At 46.5% G+C, this 24,105-nt stretch overlaps 1 protein-coding gene across 4 annotated transcripts in view; it reads left to right on the top strand.

The window, feature by feature from the left end:
* Positions 1-24,105, top strand: part of LOC122946439 (tyrosine-protein kinase ZAP-70) — a 735,844-nt gene that overhangs the window by 203,075 nt on the left and 508,664 nt on the right. For all 4 annotated transcript variants that reach the window (XM_044306106.1, XM_044306080.1, XM_044306087.1 and 1 more), the window contains 2 exons: positions 917-1,339; positions 14,436-14,596. In XM_044306106.1, coding sequence (XP_044162041.1) covers positions 938-1,339; positions 14,436-14,596 — 563 coding nt within the window. In that variant the 5' untranslated portion in view covers positions 917-937. The remainder of the gene's footprint in view (positions 1-916; positions 1,340-14,435; positions 14,597-24,105) is intronic.

Genomic DNA, 24,105 nt, shown 5'->3' with positions numbered 1-24,105 from the left:
GCAATCAGCGTGGCTAAACATTCCTCAGACCCATTGCTCATTGATAGTATGCCAAAGGTATGTACTGAATTAATTGAGATGCTTTGAATATTTTGTTTTGTTTTTATCATTTACATATCACTAACATGTCTTGTGATTTTCATAATTCCACAACATTTCCTGCTTGTTGTTGCAATGTTGAGGAGTATACCATTTTGTTGTAACTATTAAACCTGTACCCTCTGTGATTGAGGCGGTAACCTCCATGCTAGTTGCATCAGTTCTGAGTAAACATGTTCTTGTTGAACTGCATGAATCTGTCAGTGAATCCTACTGTGGGGTGCTCAAATCAAAAGCTAACTAATACTCATAGGTTATAACACCCTTACAGACTCTCATCTTGTATCTAAAGGAACAGCCTATCCTGGCACACACTGTATATACTATACTATAGAGAGGCACTAATATACAGCAAATCAGCATATTAACTTCAGTAATACAGGTATTTTACCAGTATAAAGTTCATGCCTGGGCCCTCCATCCCAAAAGGTGTATTAGACTGCCAGATCATCGCTAATGAGTGTTTGTGGTAATGATGGTAACAATGATCTGGCAGTGTAATATGATTACCCGATAAATGAACAAATGCTAGTTTATCGAGCAATCACAATCTTTCAACACGCTTAAAAATCATTGCTTGCCGGCGGAAGTTCTTGGTGTGCAATCACAATCTGCTGCAGGCAAACAATGATTCAGTATGGGTATGAGAAATGGCATTAGCGATAGCTCCTCCCTATACTCTGAGGAGAGGATCTTAATTTGTGAATTGCTTAATTGATAAAGTCATGTATTCTGTTTCAAATTACTGTTATTGTTGCTTTTCTTATATATTAAAGGAACATCTTAAATAAACAATGTTTTAAAATAACTTTTACAGGGTCCTTTTAAACGTGTAAATATGCCAGATGCTGCTGGTCACTTGCCTTTCTATTATGGCAGCATTTCTCGAGCTGATGCTGAAGAGTTTCTCAAGTTGGCAGGAATGATGGATGGCCTTTTCTTACTAAGGCAGTGCCTGCGAACTCTTGGTGGTTATGTTCTCTCGGTGGTATTCAACCTTCAGTTTTACCACTACCCTGTAGAGAGGCAACTAAATGGCACGTATGCTATATATGGAGGAAAACCTCACTGTGGCCCAGCAGAACTTTGTGAGTATTACTCTAAAGATGAAGATGGGTTATGTTGTGTTCTTCGTCGACCCTGCAATCGGCCAAATGGAGTGGAATGCCAGCCTGGAGTATTTGATCATATCAGAGATAATATGATGAGAGAATATGTCAGGCAGACATGGAAACTAGAGGTGAGTGTATCTCATAAGAACACCATGGACCTCAAATACTATAAGACAATGTTCACATTACCAGGAAGCTCCAGATATGCAAACTAAATGTGTCTCTAGGTTCTATTCCAACAAAAGAGACTGTTCGGGCAGATTATTATTAAAGAGCAATAATTGTTACGTATGGACATTCATTAGCGAAATTCTGCCTGTGCAAACATGTCGCCGATTACCCGATGATAAAGTGAAATGTTTGTGCATCAGGTAATAGGATAGTTTGTGTGGACACCTAAATCATAGTTTGCTGGCTGCAGATTGTGCCATCTAAACAGCATTCTGCTGCCAATGATTCTATAGGACGAGCCCATTACATTAGCAATCACTCCTCCCTATACTGTGGAGAAGATCACTGCATGTAAGTGCAGTGGTCTCCTTCACTGAAGAGCATGCATAAATTGGCCCATTAAAAGGGGACTTTAGCTACATACAGAAATTAAATACTTTTTCTTTTAGGCCTCTTTCACATGAGCGAGTATTCCGCGCTGGTGCAATGCATCACGTGAACGCATTGCACCCGCACTGAATCCGGACCCATTCATTTCTATAGGGCTGTGCACACGAGCAGTGATTTTCACGCATCACTTGTGCGTTGCATAAAAATCGCAGCATGTTCTATATTCTGCGTTTCTAACGCAATGCAGGCCCCATAGAAGTGAATGGGGCTGCGTGAGAAACGGAAGCATCCGCAAGCAAGTCCGGATGCAGTGCGATTTTCACGCACTGTTGCTAGGAGACCATCGGGATGAGGACCCGATCTTTATTATTTTCCCTTATAAAATGGTTATATGAGAAAATAATAGCATTCTGAATACAGAATGCATAGTACAATAGGGCTGGAGGGGTTAAAAAAAATAATAATTTAACTCACCTTAATCACTTGTTCACGCACGCGGCATCTCTTCTGTCTTCTTCTTTGAGGAATAGGACCTTTGATGACGTCACTACACTTATCACACGGTCCGTCACATGATCTATCACCATGGTAAAAGATCATGTGATGAGCGCAGTGACGTCATCAAAGGTCCTATTCCTCAAAGAAGACAGAAGAGATGCCGGCTGTGCGAACAAGTGTATTAAGGGGAGTTAAATTATTATTTTATAACCCCTCCAGCCCTATTGTACTATGCATTCTGTATTCAGAATGCTATTATTTTCCCTTATAACCATGTTATAAGGGGAAATAATTACATCTACACAACCTTGAATCCAAACCTGAACCTCTGTGAAGAAGTTTGGGTCTGGGTACCACATTCAGTTTTTCATCACGCTCGTGCAAACGCATTGCACCCGCGCGATAAAAACTGAACAACGGAACGCAATCGCAGTCAAAACTGACTGCAATTGGGTACCTACTTGCCGCAACGCATTCAGACCTTATCTGGACACGCTTGTGTGAAAGACGCCTTACTTAGTTAATATAATCTAGATTTTGCTAATGGCTCCTTTACCAATTAGCAGACGATTGTTAGGAAGGAAGTGTTCCTTCTCTGCAACTACCTGTCCATCAGTGAAGGAGACTGCTGCATTTACATGTAGCAATCTCCTCCACAGTATGGGGAGGAGTGATTGCTAATGCCATTGCTCATCTCCATGCAGAATCATTGTTGTTTAGATGGCCTGATCTACTGCCAGGAAATGATGTAGGTGTCTGCACAAACAATCTTAATCTTATTTAGCTCATTAATCCGGTAATCAGCAGCACCTTTACACCAGCCGTTAGTTGGGATGAGCCAATCAACTTCTGATGAAACATTCAAAATAGAGTTCTGGAAATGTTTTTTTTACAATATAAATCAATTTCTGAAGTTATTATGTGAAGTCTTGCAAGACTTCACAAAGTAATAACTTAGGCTCATCAGAGCCAATACAATTTAACACTGTATGGAGCTCTCTACAGTATTGAAACGTTTCATCTGAAGTCGATTTGCTCATCCCTACTTGTTAGCAACGATCTGCCCAATGCTTGGGCAATTTAAAGGGGCCTTGGGGAATGACTTCACATTTTGATAAGTTGTTTATGTGATTTAGGAGCCCTTTACTCTGGACGAATATCCACAGATAATCACTAACAAGCGTTCAGGAACGCTTGTTGGCGATTATCTGGTGGTGTAAATGTGCAGCCGATTACCTGATGAACCAGTGAAACACTCTTTTATTGGGTTAAAGATCATTCATGGGGTCACAAAAATTATCGTTTGCCGGTAGTAGATTGTTTTGTGTAAACAGCATCTGAAACTGGCAAATACTAGTCAGTATGGGGAAGAGCCGGGCGATGGCATTAACGATCACTCCCCTCCACATCTGTGGAAGGGATCGCTGTATGTAAATGAGGTGGTCTCCTCCGCTGACGAGCAGACAGTTACTGGGAAGGAATGCTTCCTTCTCAACAATCGCCTGCTATGTCATCCCATGTAAAGGGATATTTACAATTCTAACCTACTGTATTAATCTAGTGAAAGCTTTTTAAAATCCACTAAAATCATTACTGGTAATGAAGTTTCAGTCTTCCTCTGCTACTAAGGGTACTTTCACACTAGCGTTAGAATAATCCGACAGGCAGTTCCGTTGCCGAAACTGCCTGCCGGATCCGGAAATCCGTATGCAAACGGATATCTTTTTTACAAGATGCATCTTATATTTCATTTTTTCAACGCTAGAAAGAACTGCACATGCGCAGACCGGAAAACTGGATCCGGCGATGCGCCAATTTCCAGAACACTTGGTACTGGTTCCGGCATTAATACATTTCAAGTGCGGTAGTGTGCCGGGATTTTGGCATGCTGCGATATTTTGTCCAGTCAAATACCGTAGAAGAGACAGAACGGAAGACATCTTGATGCATACTGAATGGATTGCTTTCCATTCAGAATGTATTGGGACAAAACTGATGCATTTTTTCCCGGTATTAAGACCCTTTACTAGATTTCAATATCGGAAAGGAACAACGCTAGTGTGAAAGTATTCATAAAAAGCATTCATAAAAATTCACACCATTGCGTTGATCTTTTATTAGAACTCTGACAATAGATGTTCTGATTAGTCTTCATTAAAGAGGTTGGCCACTTTTTGTCTTGTGTGTTATTTTTGCCTCATTTTGCCAATATTGTATGTGATTGAGCAATAGAAATCATACTTACAAGTACTTACCTTTTGTTTCTTTTATTTTTTTTATATTTATTCCAGTATAAAATTGTACAGCATGAGGGACATTGAGACATACATCTTTCACACCTCCTCTCCATATGATATTTGTAACAGTGGCTGCTGCACACCGCTGTTCCCCCACTTACCGCCGTGGTCCTGGGCGCCGTGCTGGGTGAAGATCCTTCTATCCATTGCTGCAGTCCTGGGCTCTGTCGCTGTACGTGCTGTGGTGCTGAAAATTCTGCTCCACAGGTTCCACTCAGCCCTGGCCACAGCATTCTTCCTGCTGTTTTTTTGTTACACTGCCCTAGGGGTGGCGCGCATCACTCCCTGGGCTGCATGGGTTGGGTCATGTGACCTCACTGACCACACCAGGCTCTCCTGCAGGTACTAAAGTGGCTCAGCCCCATTCCCAGATGCCTCAGTGTTAAAGTTCTTGTGTTTGCCAAGCTCCTGTTACTCACGTGTGCTCCTGACTATTACCTTGTTCCTGGATTCTGCTACTCGTCTGATCCTTGTCTGCTTGCCTTGACTCTCCTGCTGCCGACCCAGATTGCCTGACCTGTTCTTGTGCTGCCTGCCCTGACCTTTTTCCTGTCTGACTACGCTTCTGCCTCATCCTTCGGTCCAGCGCCGTTGCTCCTGTTAATTACCCCGACTGCTTGACTACGCTTGTACTTCTGGTACCTACTCAGGTACCTCCTGGTGTCATGGTCTTACCTTCTCACTGTTCTCCTTCGTTTGACATGTGCTGGCGGCCATCTTGGTTTCTGGGTTTCTTGTAGCCTCCCACCCTGCGGCTCCTCCTTCCCACTGGGAGGAGCTGGATGCCTAGCTCATATATATAGAAGGTCTGTGGCTTCAGTTCCTTGCTTGGTCCTCCTGTGTGCACATGCTTCAAAGACTGCTGCTGCTTCTGGTTCCTGATCCTGGCCTCGTCTGACTACCCCGTTGGTTCCCGATCCTGGCTTCATCTGACTACCCCGTTGGTTCCTGATCCTGGCTACGTCTGACTACCCTCCTGGTTCCTGACCTCCGTCTACGCAAGACCCTGCTTCGGTTTAGCCATCCGTTTGGACTTTAGCTACGGCTTGATTTTCAATAAAGCCTTCTTATTCCACCTATCTCTGTTGTACGTCTGGTTCATGGTTCCATGACATTAGGACCAAGCCATGAATTCTGACGGTACAGGGCCATCCTCGCTACCTACGCTGGTTGCCAGACTTGATCAGCAGGATCACCTGTTGGGTCGGTTCGCTGTGGCGTTACAAACCTACTTGAACGCACGGCTCATTTAGCTTCCGTTGCCGATGGGTCGGTTGTCGCTCCTGGGCCCGCTCCTACTGCCGCTCCGGTTGTTGCGCCAGAGTCTACCCCGACACCTGTTGCTGCACCTGCGGTGTTTCGGGGTATGACCGGTTCTGCCCCCCTTCCACAGCGCTTTGGGGGAGAGCCAACTCAGTGCCGAGGTTTCCTTAACCAGGTGGCCATTTATTTCGAGTTGCTGCCACATGCCTTTCCTACTGAGAGATCAAAGGTGGGCTTCTTGATCTCGCTGCTCTCGGACAAGGCCTTGGCCTGGGCCAGGCCTTTATGGGAGAACAACAATCCGGTGGTTGCCGAGTTTTCCGGTTTTGTTGCTTCTCTTCGGAAGGTATTCGATGTGCCGGCTCGTGCTGCCTCTGCTGCGAAGCTCCTTATGTCCATCAGACAGGGTTCACGATCCGTAGCTGAATACGCCATTGAGTTTCGTACCCTGGCAGCAGAGGTGGGCTGGAATAATGAGGCTCTGGTCGCTGCTTTCTCTCATGGTCTCTCGGATGCCTTGAAGGATGAGATTGCAGCCAAGGACCTACCAGTGGAGCTCGAGTCCCTTATTTCTTTCCTGATTTTGATTGACACCAGACTCAGGGAGAGACCTTCCTTTAAGGAGAGCCTGCGGAGGCCTTCTAACAGATTGGCGCCTACGTTTGCTGTCCCACCCGTGCCTCCCTCTCCTCCCACGCCTCCTGGGGATGACTGGTCTGGGGGTCAACCCATGCAGCTGGGGGTTGCTCGCCTGTCCGAGGGGGAGAGGGTACTCCGGAGACGCGAGGGCCGATGCATGTACTGTGGTCTCGGTGGGCATTTTCGGTTGGCATGCCCGAACCGTCCGGGAAACGCTCGCACCTGAGATCCTGTCGGGGGCAGATCTTGGGTGGAGTCTCCTCGTCCCCGGTTTCCCGTGTTGACAAACCACTGATTACTGTTGTCCTCTCCTGGGTCGGGGGCTCGGTGACGACCCAGGCGTTGGTGGACTCTGGTGCTGGTGGCTTGTTCATTGATAGTGTGTTCGCCGCCGCCAATTCCATTCCTCTGCAGCCTCGAGGTTCCCCACTGGCTCTTGAGGCGATAGACGGCAGACCCCTTCTGCCGCCACACGTGACTCAGGAGACCCTTCCAGTGGGGATGGCCATTGGTGCCGTTCACAGAGAGTCGGTCTGTCTCCAGGTTATTTCGTCTCCACACTACTCGGTGGTCTTGGGGTACCCCTGGCTCCAGAAGCATAATCCGACTTTCGATTGGAGATCGGCCGAGATCCTCTCGTGGTCACCGCAGTGTGGGGCTAGTTGCATCCATGGGCCTGTCAAGTTGCTGTGTACTTCCTCGGACTCTCTGTTGCCTCCTGAATACGAGGAGTACCGGGATGTATTCGATAAGGTGCGTGCGGTTGCCCTACCTCCGCACCGCCCATACGATTGTGCCATAGAGTTACAATCTGGTGCCGTTCCTCCTCGTGGCAAAGTCTATCCACTGTCGGTAGCGGAGAATGAGGCCATGGAGGAGTACGTGAGGGAGGCGCTTTCACGCGGACACATTCGCAAATCCTCGTCCCCGGCAGGGGCTGGATTTTTCTTTGTGAAAAAGAAGGGCGGTGAGTTGAGGCCTTGCATCGACTACAGGGGTCTCAATCGCATCACGATCAAGAACGCTTACCCGATACCCTTGATTTCCGAGCTGTTTGATCGCCTCAAAGGGGCCACGGTCTTTACCAAACTCGACCTGAGGGCGGCATATAACCTGGTAAGGATCAAGGCGGGCGATGAGTGGAAGACCGCGTTTAACACCAGGACCGGTCATTATGAATCCTTGGTTATGCCCTTTGGGTTGTGCAATGCGCCCGCAGTCTTCCAGGAATTCATCAACGATGTTTTCCGTGACCTGTTGCAGCAGTGTGTGGTGGTCTATTTGGATGACATCTTGGTATATTCTGCATCCATGGAGGCCCACATTCTGGATGTCAGACGAGTGTTGCAACGCTTACGAGAGAACAAGCTGTTCGGTAAGCTTGAGAAATGCGAATTTCACCGATCCCAGGTAACCTTCTTAGGTTACATCATTTCCGCTGAGGGGTTCTCCATGGATCCTGAGAAGGTTTCGGCTGTCTTACAGTGGCCCCAGCCCAGTGGGCTTCGTGCCCTGCAGCGCTTTTTGGGCTTCGCCAATTATTATCGGAAGTTCATCAGGGACTTTTCCATGCTAGCCAAGCCTCTCACGGATCTGACCAGGAAGGGCAGTAATCCTCAGGTCTGGCCGCTCGAGGCCATCCGAGCTTTTGAGGCTCTAAAGTCCGCCTTTGTGTCGGCTCCGATTCTGTCGCATCCCAACCCTGGGTTGCCTTTTGTCCTCGAGGTGGACGCGTCTGAGACGGGAGTAGGCGCCCTCCTGTCTCAGCGTAGAACACCAGAGGGTCCTCTGCTTCCTTGTGGGTTTTACTCCCGGAAACTGTCTTCCGCGGAGTGCAACTATCAGATTGGTGACAGGGAGTTATTGGCCATCGTGCAGGCCCTTAAAGAATGGAGGCACTTGCTCGAGGGCTCGGTGGTTCCGGTTCTCATCCTGACGGACCACAAGAATCTGACCTACCTCTCTGAGGCCAAGAGATTGACACCACGTCAGGCCAGATGGGCTCTGTTCTTGTCACGTTTTAATTACGTGGTCTCCTACCTACCCGGCTCCAAGAACATCAGAGCGGATGCCTTATCACGGCAGTACTCCGAGCTGTCCGGGGAGGAGTCGATTCCGACTACGGTCATACCCCCGAATCAGATCCTGGCTGCTATTCGCACCAGCCTGACCTCTCCTCTGGGTGAGCAGATTTTGGCGGCTCAATCTGGTGCTCCCTCTGGGAGACTCAACGGCAGATGTTTTGTGCCTGAGGAGTTGCGCACTCGGTTGTTGCGAACCTACCATAACTCCAAGGCCGCGGGGCACCCTGGAAAGAATCAGCTGTCCTGGGCGGTTTCACGTCTGTTCTGGTGGCCTTCTCTACGTTCCGACATCGCCGCATATGTAGCGGCATGCTCCGTTTGTGCCCAGAGTAAGTCCCCTCGGCACCTTCCGTTGGGCCTTTTGCAACCCATAGCCACCGGGGAGCGTCCATGGTCACACCTGGGGATGGATTTCATTGTGGACCTTCCTGCATCCCGAGGCCATACGGTCATTCTCATGATTGTGGATCGGTTTTCCAAAATGTGCCACTGTGTTCCTCTCAAGAAGTTACCCTCTGCACAAGAGTTGGCCTCGATTTTTGCCAGGGAGGTCTTCCGGTTGCACGGTTTGCCCAAGGAGATTGTGTCGGATCGGGGGAGTCAGTTTGTGTCCAGGTTCTGGCGCGCCTTTTGCTCCCAGTTGGGGATTCATCTCTCTTTCTCCTCGGCCTACCACCCTCAGTCCAATGGGGCCGCAGAACGATCCAATCAGGCCTTGGAGCAATTCCTTCGTTGCTATGTCTCCGATCACCAAGACAATTGGGTTGACCTCCTGCCTTGGGCTGAGTTTGCCAGGAACACGGCGGTGAACTCTTCCTCTGGGACGTCTCCCTTCATGGCCAATTATGGGTTCCAACCTGCCGTGTTACCGGAGGTATTCTCTGCCCAGGATACTCCGGCTGTGGAGGATCACCTTTCCGTCCTACGTACTTCTTGGGTACAGATCCAGAGGTCCCTTGAGGTCTCTGCGCAACGCCAGAGACTCCAGGCTAATCGCAGACGAGCGCCCGCTCCTTCCTACCAGGTCGGAGACCGTGTATGGTTGTCCACCCGCAACCTCAACCTTCGAGTGCCCACTCCCAAGCTGGCGCCTCGCTTTGTTGGTCCCTTCCGAGTGCTTCACAGGGTAAACCCGGTAGCCTATGCCCTTGCGCTTCCTCCTGGCATGCGGATCTCCAACGTGTTTCATGTCTCCCTGTTGAAGCCATTGGTGTGTAATCGTTTCACTTCCTCGGTTCCTCGGCCTCGTTCGGTCCAAGTGGGCAATCGTGAGGAATATGAGGTGAGCAATATCCTGGACTCACGCCTGGTCCGCGGTCGGTTGCAGTTTTTGGTCCATTGGCGTGGTTATGGTCCAGAGGAGCGTTCCTGGGTTCCCTCCACAGATGTCCATGCTCCTGCGTTGCTCCGAGCCTTCCACGCACGCTTCCCTCTGAAACCGTTCCTTACTCCGCGGAGGAGGGGCCCTTGAGGGGGAGGTACTGTCATGGTCTTACCTTCTCACTGTTCTCCTTCGTTTGACATGTGCTGGCGGCCATCTTGGTTTCTGGGTTTCTTGTAGCCTCCCACCCTGCGGCTCCTCCTTCCCACTGGGAGGAGCTGGATGCCTAGCTCATATATATAGAAGGTCTGTGGCTTCAGTTCCTTGCTTGGTCCTCCTGTGTGCACATGCTTCAAAGACTGCTGCTGCTTCTGGTTCCTGATCCTGGCCTCGTCTGACTACCCCGTTGGTTCCCGATCCTGGCTTCGTCTGACTACCCCGTTGGTTCCTGATCCTGGCTACGTCTGACTACCCTCCTGGTTCCTGACCTCCGTCTACGCAAGACCCTGCTTCGGTTTAGCCATCCGTTTGGACTTTAGCTACGGCTTGATTTTCAATAAAGCCTTCTTATTCCACCTATCTCTGTTGTACGTCTGGTTCATGGTTCCATGACACCTGGTCCCCCTCTAGAGGTAGCAACCTGGTGTACCCCTTGGGAAAGTCTATCCCCACCATCAGGGGTACTGTGAAGTATTGAGGGGTACACTTAGACAACACCCTTAGAGGAGGTGGGACAGGTGGCACAGTGGGTTCACACCTGCTGGTTCGTCACAGGGAGAAAACGCACCCTTACTCATGTGTTTGTGTTTTCTCAAAACGTCATGTGGAGGGCAGGAGGTCTGAATGATGTCTGTCTCAGCATCACTCATGATGTATCATTTTATACTGGAATGAATTAAAGGAATAAAAGAAACAAAAGGTTTTGCACCAACAATTTGTGAGTATGATTTATATTGCTCACTCACATGCAATATTGGCTCAATGAGGTAAAAAGAACACACAACTCTGCAAGTTTGAAAGACTGTCAGTGCTGGGTTAAGCAGAGCTCAGGTGGCCAAGGTGCAAAATATTGGCCACTTTTTAGCCTTTGTTTAAATGCTGTGTAATTTTCTATAATTCATAAGGTAAACCCCTTTGTTTGTCAAGTCTCTTGTGCTGTCCACATGGAGGTCCTGACCATAAGATGGCTGCTGATGGAGGATCATGTGACCAGTCAAATAAATCACCTCCATGTGACGTCACCTCTATTAAAATACACTGCATATGCCACCTGTACTCGCATTGTTTCAAGTTCAGTGCAGACTTCTTGTGTCCGAATGGTCTGGTCACATGAACCTCCATCAGCAACCATCTTTGCGGACAGCATAGAAGATCTGACTAACAAGGGGGCATGTCTTATGTTATACAGTGCTGCCCATAATTATTCATACCCCTGGCAAATTTTGACTTGGTTACTTTTATTCAACCAGCAAGTAATAAGGCACACAAAAGCTCGCTTGGCCTTTGCAAAAGCTCATCTGGATAAAGAAGATGACTTCTGGTCTTCTGTGTTATGGTCAGATGAAACAAAAATTGAATTGTTTGGTCGCAATGAGGTTTCCTTCATTTGGCGTAAAAAAGGAGAAGCCTTCAACCCAAAGAACGCCATCCCCACTGTCGAACATGGTGGTGGGAACCTAATGCTTTGGGGGTGTTTTTCAGCCAATGGACCAGGGAACCTAATCACAGTAAACGGCACAATGAAAAAAGAGCAATACATGAGGATTCATAACGACAACATTAGGCAGTCTGCTTGGCCTTGGACACCAGTGGACATTTCAGCATGACAATGACCCAAAACACACAGCAAAAGTGGTGAAGAAATGGTTAGCAGACAACAACATTAACGTTTTGGAGAGGCCCAGCCAGAGTCCAGACTTGAATCCAATTGAGAATATGTGGAGGGAGCTAAAGATCAGGGTGATGGCAAGAAGACCCTCCAACCTGAAAGATTTGGAGCTCATTGCTAAAGATGAATGGGCAAAAATACCTGTGGAGACATGCAAAAAGCTGGTCTGCAATTATAGGAAGAATTTGATTGCTGTAATAGCCAATAAAGGCTTTTCTATTGATTATTGAGAAGGGTATGAGTAATTTTGGACTGGACACTTTTTGTTCAAATGTAAATAAAAGCTGAGAAAAGTTTTTTTTTCCCACAATAATGCCTCTTGTACATCGTCTTATTATCTTTTGGGAGACACCTATGTCCTTTCCAGTCAAAAAATTACTTGCTGGTTGAATAAAAGTAACTTTAAGTCAAAATTTGCCAGGGGTGTGAATAATTATGGGCAGCACTGTACATAGCAAACTGCACAGAATATAAACAAAGGCTAAATTAGTAAGTGCCATATCATCATCGCACATACACATTGGTTAACAGTAGCCAGAAAGTGGCCAACCCCTTACGTCATGGAGTTCACTGAGTTACACTGTATGATACAGAAATTGCTGGTAGTTGAAAACGAAGAGCAAATCAGAAATGTTCTCCACTTCTTTATATGGATCTGACATACATTTTTTGCTTTATTTTATGTTGTATAATATTCAGAATTCTATTCCATTATAATTGTATTTAGGTTACTCAGACAATGAAAACTCCTGCACTTGGAGTTCATTAAAGGGGCAGTTCATAAAAGAGCAATCTCATCTCATTGGTGTATGTCTCACCTTTGGGACCTAATCAAGAATGGGGCCCTATTGTGCCCAGCCAGAAGTGGGCATGTATGCCAGACCTGGAAGTACTACAAATTGTATTGTTATGTATTATTATTTGTTTCCTGGCAGTTGCTACCAGCAAGGAAGAAATGGCAAAGGTTAGCAGGAACAGGGTTAACCTCCCTATTCCTCCTCTATTGGTAAGAGTGGGCTGGTTGAATTAGTTATGTATCAGAAAAATGTATTGACTTTGTAATATTAGTGTGGGGGGGGGGGGTTTGATTTAGTATTAGTTTTGTCAGTTTTTCTAGTCTCCTATTCAAGTAAATACAGTTGATGCGACACATTCTGACTCCTGTATGTATTACACGACAAAACAATCACGTCTTGACAAAAACACAACACTGGTCCCTGCTGTCATGTAATACATACAGAAGACACCAGCCACCTATCGCCAAATAACGACTAGGCTAGTATCGCTTAAGTACAGAATTGGAGCCACCAACCAACCTGCCTCCATATCCTTGCTGGTGCCAGAGGAGAACGCCACCAAAAGCCTGAAGCTACTGTATGTATTTCAAGTTCTTTGTTGCACCAGAGATACTTTCACACTTGCGGTATCCTTTTCCGGCAGGCTGTTCCGTCGGCAGGCAGCCTGCCGTATCCATGCTACCGCAAGTCCACTGTGCTGACTGAAGTCCGCTCCAGCCCCATTTACTATAATGGGTGCGGGCTTTATGTCAACCATGCCGAGTGGTGGCCGGAATAAAACTACAGCACTCTGCGATTTTTGTCTGGCCGTCTCTCAGCATGTTTGCCCTGCTGCGGCCAGACCTCCGTATAATCGGACACTGAGACTTTCACCAGCATGGTGGACTTGCCCTAGCATGGATCCGGCATGCTGTTCCCCTGCCGGAACAGCCTGCCAGAAAAGGCTAGCACAAGTGTAAAAGTAGCCTTAGTTAAAAGACTTTGCTACATTTAACTCTGGCCTCCTTCTTCCGTGCTATATTTCCATTGCACCGATCCCTAGGGAGCAACGGCCTGAGGGAGTACAGCATGACAACACTTCATCACTACCACTCCTATCTTCTAAACCAGCTCCTCAGGGGGTCACTGCAACATCACTTCCAAAAATAGTGTGTGTATATATATATATATATATATATATATATATATATTTGTGGGAGGAGCTGCTTGGGCCAGGATAGGCATGCCTATGGACCGTCCCCGTCCCTACCCGACTGGCTGGAGTGTGCCCGATGCCAGTGACGAGGTAAGGCCTGAATAAGTGGGCCACCCAAGAGGAAGGTATTTAAGAAGGGGAAGGGAGGGAGGGCAAGAAGCCGGGCGCCCTTACTGCTTGTGGGAGGGGGTTTAAATGAGGTAAGCGCGCCCCTCCCACAAATACAGGCTGCAAGCAGCCTTCAATACATATATATTTTGGAATTACTATTGAAGTGTATGGAGAGCACTGCACATGTACAGCCACTTCATTATTCCTGGCTGGGCTTGACAACATCCCCATTCTTGAGATACAGTAGGTGGAACCCACACCAATGGGACATTTATGGCATTTCTTATGGATCTGCCATACATATCCCAGATGGGACAACCCATTTAACTTATGTTCAATGTTGCCATTGCGTGCATTCATTATTATACTACCACCATTAAACGTATATTACTGGTATGCTCATACAGTATCATTAGACAGGCCTTCAGGGTATTATTAGCACTTGTCTGACATCCACGATTCTCAGCGATCAGCATGGGTCATATATATTCTGGATGTTAGGCTACTATTTAAATGCACCACCATTAGTTTCTTCATATTTTTTATATATAATCTCAATTGATAATACAGGGAGATGCTTTGGAACAAGCGATCATTAGCCAAGCTCCGCAGGTAGAGAAACTCATTGCTACAACTGCTCATGAAAAAATGGCATGGTACCATGGGAACACCAGCAGAGAAGAAGCTGAGCGAAAATTATACTCTGGAGCACAGCCAGATGGAAAATTTCTGTGAGTAGATTGTAGACAAAACATTATGATAACAACTCAAGGGGATTCAATGAAAGATAAAAGGATAATGTTGTTTTAGAAATATGCTTATGTAATCAGTATGCAATCAGCCATTTTACTATTACTGATTTGCCATTTGTGAATGTGATGGTTATTTTACGATGTCCGTGTTCTCAATCTTTATAAAGACAACAGTCTGTTTATGTAAAACAGGAAGCAACTAAATGCAATACAGCTCTGATTTAGGGTTAGTGTGTCCATTAAAGATTTGATTCACAATCCCACACAAGCATTTAATGGACACTCTGTTTTGTGGGTGAAACAGCAGAATCGAGCCGCTGTATAAGGGTCCATTCACACGTCCGCAAATGGGTCCCCATCCGTTCCACAATATCAGTAACGGGTCAGCCCCATTCATTCTCCATAGTGCCGGAAGAGATGCGGAGAGCACACTATGTGCTCTCCACATCCGCATTTCGGGAGCGTGGCCCCGAACTTCTGGGCCGCGGCTCCGCAAAAAAATAGAACATGTCCTATTTTTTTCTGCAATTGCGGAAAAGAATAGGCACTTCTATGTGTGGTGCCGGCCGGGTGTATTGCAGATCCGGAATACACCACGAACGTGTGAATAGGCCCTAACACTGTACAATTATTCAGACACTCACAACAAATATAATCTGGAGCAGTTCTTGGCTGTTCCAATGTCGCTGCATGTGGCCTCCCCCTAAGTGGTATTATTAATGGATGTACCGTATTACCGTATGGTTGATGTGTTGGGTACATGATGGAGTTTCTTATAATTAGGCCTCATGCACACGACCGTGCCGTTTTTTGCAGTCCGTAAACCGCGGATCCGCAAAAAGTGGAAGGCGTCAGTGTTGCCTTCCGCAATTTGCGGAACGGAACGGGCGCTGGCAATATAAATGCCTATTCTTGTCCGCAAATCGCAGACAAGAATAAGACATGTTATATTTTTTTGGCGGGGCCGCGGAACGGAGCAACGGATGCAGACAGCACACAGAGTGCTGTCCGCATCTTTTGCGGCTCCATTGAAATGAATGGGTCCGCATCCGAGCCGCCAAGACGGCGGCTCGGATGCGTACCCAAACAACGGTCGTGTGCATGAGGCCTCAATGTGAGGTGTATGGAGGTATAAAATTATATCAATTCAAAAATAGTGAGTCTATGCTGGATGACAAAGGTCAAGAAATATCAAAAACTAGAAGCTTAGGGAACAAAAAAAATGTTTTGACCTCTAAAACTTTACTTTTATTCTGCTCAAAAAATAGACAAGAGCCGACCAGGCCCCTTCATCTACAGATGATTAAACTGGGTAAGTATGGTGCCAAAGTTGATAAAAAGATACAATATCGTATGGGTACTCAGATAGTGTATGTATATAAAACACTAGGGACCGCCAAGGTGAGTTAGTGGCATTTGGAGGGTATACAAGGAGAAAGATACTAGGGAATAACCAGGGGCGGACTGGGCCTCCCTGGCTTGCTGTCCCGGCCGGAATAAACAGCTACTTTATGCCAGGGAGACGGGGAGCAGGGGAGGCGTGTTGCCGGCAGCCTATCAGACAGGCCGCCGGACCGGCGCAGGCGGCGCGATGACGTCATCGGCGCGATGACGTCATCGCGCCACCTGCGCCGGTCCTGCGGCCTAACTGAGCCGCTGCGCTGCCATAAAGTGATTGCATCTGTGCTGGCTGGAGGCGGGACCGGAGTATTCCAGAGAAACAGGGAGGTAAGTATAAGTCTGACTGACATTTTTTCATTTTTTTTCTTTATTTCTGTCCCTATCTGGCTACTACTGGGCTGGCACTTTATGAGGGGGCTGGGGGGCAGGAGGGCACAGGGGCACAATCTGGCTAGTGGCTACTCCTGGCACATTATAGGGCCCCCCCTAATCTGGCTACTGGGCTGGCACTTTATGAGGGGGGTGGGGGGCAGGGGGGCACAATCTGGCTAGTGGCTACTCCTGGCACATTATAGCCCCCCCCCCCCTAATCTGGCTACTACTGGGCTGGCACTTTATGAGGGGGTGGGGGGCAGGGGGGCACAGGGGCACAATCTGGCTAGTGGCTACTCCTGGCACATTATAGGGGGCCCCCCTATCTGACTACTGGGCTGGCACTTTGTGCCCCCCTGCCCCCCACCCCCTCATAATCTGGCTAGTGGCTACTCCTGGCACATTATAGGGGGGCCCCCCTAATCTGGCTACTGGGCTGGCACTTTATGAGGGGGGTGGGGGGCAGGGGGCACAAAGTGCCAGCCCAGTAGCCAGATAGGGGGGGGGCCCTATAATGTGCCAGGAGTAGCCAGATTGTTCCCCCCTGCCCCCACCCCCCTCATAATCTGGCTACTCCTGGCACATTATAGGGCCCCCCCCCCCTATCTGGCTACTGGGCTGGCACTTTGTGCCCCCTGCCCCCCACCCCCCTCATAAAGTGCCAGCCCAGTAGCCAGATAGGGGGGGGGGCCCTATAATGTGCCAGGAGTAGCCAGATTGTGCCCCCCTGCCTCCCACCCCCCTCATAATCTGGCTACTCCTGGCACATTATAGGGGGGCCCCTATCTGGCTACTGGCACATTAGTGGGGGGCCTATGGCTACTGGCAGATTATAGGGAGGCCTATGGCTACTGGCACATTATGGGGGACCTATGGCTACTGGCACATTATGGGGGACCTATGGCTACTGGCAGATTATAGGGGGGGCTATGGCTACTGGCAGATTATAGGGGGGGCTATGGCTACTGGCAGATTATAGGGGGGGCTATGGCTACTGGCAGATTATAGGGGGGCCTATGGCTACTGGCACATTATGGGGGACCTATGGCTACTGGCACATTATGGGGGACCTATGGCTACTGGCAGATTATAGGGGGAGCTATGGCTACTGGCAGATTATAGGGGGGGGCTATGGCTACTGGCAGATTATAGGGGGGCTATGGCTACTGGCAGATTATAGGGGGGCTATGGCTACTGGCAGATTATAGGGGGGCCTATGGCTACTGGCACATTATAGGGGGGCTATGGCTACTTGCACATTATATGGGGGGGCTATGGCTTCTGGCACATTATGGGGGACCTATGGCTACTGGCAGATTATAGGGGGAGCTATGGCTACTGGCAGATTATAGGGGGGCTATGGCTACTGGCAGATTATAGGGGGGCCTATGGCTACTGGCAGATTATAGGGGGGCACTATCTGGCTACTGGCACATTATATGGTGGGCTATGGCTACTGGCCCATTATAGGGGGGCCTATGGCTACTGGCACATTATAGGGGGCCTATGGCTACTGGCACATTATAGGGGGGCACTATCTGGCTACTGGCACATTATAGTGCTGGGCCTATGGCTACTGGCACATTATAGGGGGGCCTATAGCTACTGGCACATTATAGGGGGCTATTGGCTACTGGCACATTATAGGGGGCACTATGGGGACATTAGCTCAATTGGGGACATTACAAGGGGGTATTTTTTGCACTATTATAAGGAGAATTATTTCTACTGGGGGGGGGGGGCATTATGGTGGGCTTTATTACTCCCCCATGGTCTGAGCCCTCTAGTAGCAGCACCAGCCTCTCTCTGCTCTGCTATCCCTCTGCCTCTTCTCCAAATCCTTATTATGAAATTTTTCTCATTAGGATAAAACACATCAGCTCCGCCGAACCCCTGGCCAAAGTGTGGAGGTGTCTGAGATCCCCAAGGGTCAAGCCAAGTAATTGTAAGTTTTCATATGAAATATGTTTGTTATACACATATAGCCTACACTGTGCCCCACAATATACAGTTTCTCCTGCAAAAGTCATCAAGTGTCATGGCGGGGGGACACAGAGCAGCGCCCAGTGGGGAGGAGAAAATACACGGATGCAACACTGTATCAGCCAGAAAATGACACTTTCGGCATTATACCAAAAATTCCATTTTCGGCTGATATGTTTCGGCGACCGATATATCGGAGCATTCCTAGTTTATTTTGTTTTCCTGTGTTGGAATTTACATGGCTGACGAAAGTGGCAAGGGGGGGGGGGGGGGGGTCAGGAGGAGGCAGGGGAAATGGGAAAGCAGGAGGGGGGCTTAGTGGGCCTCTGGGTGTTACTTGCCCCCTGGGCCAAAAGTTGCCAGTCAGCCCCTGGGAATAACCATCCCTGTCGTTTCCCATTCAGCTACTGATGTAATCAATTACAATTGCTCATGTATTCAGCTTTTGATGTACCCAGCGATCCATTTGAGGATTAAAAAAGCCTGTTGCACTGATCGGTGAGTGCCACCTGAATATTTTCTTTTCATTTTCTGGTATGACATTACTGAAGGGCAGAGCACCATCAGGTAGCACACCAGTACACCCCGTGCATTAATAGTGACATTTAACTGGAATCAAGGGGAAAGATAGCAGTGCCACTCACACTGTTTTCTCAACAATTGTGATGCTCTGTACATATATGGGAAAACCTATAATCGGACACGGAGACTAATTAGCTATAATATCAATTTTATTGAGCTACATGGTTAAAAAACATATAGTAAGAGATGACAAACATTTGGATATCAAAAGTGCGGTACAACCCTGGGAGATATGGGTAAAAGGTATGACCTAGAGGAGAATATAAAGATGGATCTATTGGGTAAGCATCTGATCAATAAAGTGCAAAAGTGCCATATGAGTAAAGTGCATAAGCAAACCCCATATAAACAGCAAAAATCGCGTCTCTGCCCTACTGAATGACTTGCAGATAGTACTAATTGTGGACTCAATATAAATGTAAGTGATCACATACCGTCAGAATAATATCTCCACAGGAAGACTGCACACCCCAACGCGTGTTTTGGTGGAAACCTTCCTCTGGGGGCACCTGTGCTGTTTATATGGGGTTTGCTTATGCACTTTACTTGCTTACCCAATAGATCCATCTTTATATTCTCTTCCCAGGCTCTTTTTTAGGTCATACCTTTTACCCATAGCTCCCACTTTTGATATTAAAATGTTTGTCATCTCTTACTATATGTTTTTTAACCATGTATCTCAATAAAAATTTTATTATTATAGCTAATTAGTCTCAGTGTCCGATCATAGGTTTTCCTAGTTTCTCCTAAACTAGCTTTCCGCTAGAGGGGCTCATGCCATTTGTTGCTTCACGCACTGTCATGTAACCTGTCTTTGTTTAATCTGTAGATATATGGCACAGCGAGCAAGGAGTTCCTTCATTGCTCCGTAATGTATAACACAGCCATCAGGTGGGCATATGAGCTGTGCATGCCTGATCAGGGCAGCAGCCTAGTTGTTACTGACAGTCAGGCCCCTGTTGTAACTGCTGGCATCGGAACCTTCTTTCACTCTATCGGATCCCTGTGATGCAATTGTGGGATGCTGTTGGATGCTATGGCAGCCTGAGTCTTTACAATGGCCTTTAGGCCTACCAGCTATGGAAGCCTATAAGGCCTAGCCACAGGCAGTGTCTCATAGACAAACTGTTAGTGTAAAACTGACAGTTACAATGTATTACAATACAGTATGTTTTGTAATGCATTGTACAAGCAGACGCAAAATAAAAAATGAAAGTGTTGTATAATTATTTTTTAAAAATTTAGCTAAAAAAAAACTCCCCGCAAGACATTTACTAATAAAAACTACTGAAAACAATTTTAAGAATCAACATATTTGGAGCTTTAGCATCCATAATGACCTGCTCTATAAAAGTATCACATGATCTACTTCATTAGGTGAGCGCCATAAAAATAAACGATTGCAGAACAGTTATTTTTCGGTCACCTCCCTCCCCAAAAAATGTGATATTAAATTAACAAAATGGTACCAATAAAAACGCCAAGTCATCCCGCAAAAAACAAGCCCTCACACATGACTATTGCTAGAAGAAAAAAAAAAAAAAAAAAAAAAAAATATATATATATATATATATATATATATATATACACATACATACATACATACATACATACATACATACATACATACACATACACACACACACACACAGGTCCTTCTAAAAAAGAAATAGCATATTGTGATAAAGTTCATTATTTTCTGTAATGTACTGATAAACATTAGACTTTCATATATTTTAGATTCATTACACACAACTGAAGTAGTTCAAGCCTTTTATTGTTTTAATATTGATGATTTTGGCATACAGCTCATGAAAACCCAAAATTCCTATCTAAAAAAATTAGCATATTTCATCCGACCAATAAAAGAAATGTGTTTTTAATACAAAAAAAGTCAACCTTCAAATAATTATGTTCAGAAATGACTGAAGCAATCAGCCTGTGGCACTGCTGAGGTTTTATGGAGGCCCAGGATGCTTCAATAGCGGCCTTAAGCTCATCCAGAGTGTTGGGTCTTGCGTCTCTCAACTTTCTCTTCCCAATATCCCGCAGATTCTCTGTGGGGTTCAGGTCAGGAGAGTTGGCAGGCCAATTGAACACAGTAATACCATGGCCAGTAAACCATTTACCAGTGGTTTTGGCACTGTGAGCAGGTGCCAGGTCGTGCTGAAAAATGAAATCTTCATCTCCATAAAGCTTTTCAGCAGATGAAAATCTCCTGATAGCTAGCTGCATTGACCCTGCCCTTGATAAAACACAGTGGGCCAACACCAGCAGCTGACATGGCACCCCAGACCATCACTGACTGTGGGTACTTGACACTGGACTTCAGGCATTTGGCATTTTCCTCTCCCCAGTCTTCCTCCAGACTCTGGCACCTTGATTTCCGAATGACATGCAAAATTTGCTTTCATCCGAAAAAAGTACTTTGGACCACTGAGCAACAGTCCAGTGCTGCTTCTCTGTAGCCCAGGTCAGGCGCTTCTGCCGCTGTTTCTGGTTCAAAAGTGGCTTGACCTGGGGAATGTGGCACCTGTAGCCCATTTCCTGCACCCGCCTGTACACGGTGGCTCTGGATGTTTCTACTCCAGACTCAGTCCACTGCTTCCGCAGGTCCCCCAAGGTCTGGAATCGATCCTTCTCCACAATCTTCCTCAGGGTCCGGTCACCTCTTCTCGTTGTGCAGCGTTTTCTGCCACACTTTTTCCTTCCCACAGACTTCCCACTGAGGTGCCTTGATACAGCACTCTGGGAACAGCCTATTCTTTCAGAAATTTCTTTCTGTGTCTTACCCTCTTGCTTGAGGGTGTCAATGATGGCCTTCTGGACAGCAGTCAGGTTGGCAGTCTTACCCATGATTGCGGTTTTGAGTAATGAACCAGGCTGGGAGATTTTAAAAGCCTCAGGAATCTTTTGCAGGTGTTTAGAGTTAATTCAGATGATTAGGTTAATTGCTCGTTTAGAGAACCTTTTCATGATATGCTAATTTTTTTAGATAGGAATTTGGGGTTTTCATGAGCTGTATGCCAAAATCATCAATATTAAAACAATAAAAGGCTTGAACTACTTCAGTTGTGTGTAATGAATCTAAAATATATGAAAGTCTAATGTTTATCAGTACATTACAGAAAATAATGAACTTTATCACAATATGCTATTTTTTTAGAAGGACCTGTATATACAGTACAGACCAAAGGTTTGGGCACACCTTCTCATGCAAAGAGTTTTCTTTATTTTCATGACTATGAAAATTGTAGATTCACACTGAAGGCATCAAAACTATGAATTAACACATGTGGAATTATATACATAACAAAAAAGTGTGAAACAGAAAATATGTCATATTCTAGGTTCTTCAAAGTAGCCACCTTTTGCTTTGATTACTGCTTTGCACACTCTTGGCATTCTCTTGATGAGCTTCAAGAGATAGTCACCTGAAATGGTCTTCCAACAGTCCTGAATGAGTTTCCATAGATGCTTAGCACTTGTTGGCCCTTCACATCACACCTCCTCCTCCATGCTTCACGGTGGGAACCAGGCATGTAGAGTCCATCCGTTCACCTTTTCTGCGTCGCACAAAGACACGGTGGTTGGAACCAAAGATCTCAAATTTGGACTCATCAGACCAAAGCACAGATTTCCACTGGTCAAATGTCCATTCCTTGTGTTCTTTAGCCCAAACAAGTCTCTTCTGCTTGTTGCTTGTTTTTAGCAGTGGTTTCCTAGCAGATATTCTACTATGAAGGCCTGATTTACACAGTCCCCTCTTAACAGTTGTTCTAGAGATGTGTCTGCTGCTAGAACTCTGTGTGGCATTGACCTGGTCTCTAATCTGCTGTTAACCTGCGATTTCTAAGGCTGGTGACTCGGATGAACTTATCCTCCGCAGCAGAGGTGACTCTTGGTCTTCCTTTCCTGGGGCGGTCCGCATGTGAGCCAGTTTCTTTGTAGTGCTTGATGGCTTTTGTAACTGCACTTGGGGACACTTTCAACATTTTCCAAATTTTTCGGACTGACTGACCTTTATTTCTTAAAGTAATGATGGCCACTCATTTTTCTTTACTTAGCTGCTTTTTTCTTGCCATACTACAAATTCTAACAGTCTATTTAGTAGGACTATCAGCTGTGTATCCACCTGACTTCTCCACAACGCAACTGATGGTCCCAACCCCATTTATAAGGCAAGAAATCCCACTTATTAAACCTGACAGGGCACACCTGTGAAGTGAAAACTATTTCAGGTGACTACCTCTTGAAGCTCATCAAGAGAATGCCAAGAGTGTGCAAAGCAGTAATCAAAGCAAAAGGTGGCTACTTTGAAGAACCTAGAATATGACATATTTCAGTTGTTTCACACTTTTTTGTTATGTATATAATTCCAGACCCATAATATGGTGGGAGGGGGTCCAAAAGATTTGGCCATGTTGCTTGGGTGTTGCCTCTCCGCTCTAACAAAAAACATTGACCCAGTGGACAGTGAAAGACATATACTGTCCCTGCCTGTAACAGCTGCTTCAGATGTCCATCATGGAGTTCACATTGCCCCACAGCGAGATTTACAAGGAGTGTCCTGCATTCTCTGCCAGCGATTGCACTGCCAAACACATGGCCAGGTGGGGGTTCATAACATGTCATGTGTAGACAAGCTAATTGCTGGTGGAGAAAAACATTTTTATTCCATTATAGATGTCTCACGATGTAGCGGAGGAGAAGGAGTCTTAACAGGAGAAGAATAAGGTTAATATGATGACAAAGACTCTGTTTTGCTTGGGAATGTGGATTCGCTGCCTGATTGGCAATGCTGGCCAGTTGTATTTTCCCAAAGTATCTGGTGATGCAACCTCAAGTGCTACAATAGACCTCTGGTACCTATAATTACAAAAATGTGTCAGAGCTAAGCCTAACTTGGCTGCCTTTAGCTCTGTGTGTGCAACTCCTGCATTGTGCTTTTTCTCCACAAGGGAGGCATACAAAACCACAGCAGTGTGCAAGATCTGCAGTTGTATTTTGCCAAAGTATCTGGTGATGTAATCTCATATGCTGCAAAAGACCTCTGGTACCTATAATTCTGTTTGAACGACCACAACTCATTTTAATCCTGCAGATCTTGCACACCGTTGTGGTTTTGTATGCCACCCTTGTCAAGAAAA

The sequence above is a fragment of the Bufo gargarizans genome, chromosome 1 (assembly GCF_014858855.1).
Source record: "Bufo gargarizans isolate SCDJY-AF-19 chromosome 1, ASM1485885v1, whole genome shotgun sequence".
Classification (NCBI taxonomy): Eukaryota; Metazoa; Chordata; class Amphibia; order Anura; family Bufonidae; genus Bufo; species Bufo gargarizans.
This window is presented reverse-complemented; position numbering and strand designations above follow the sequence as displayed.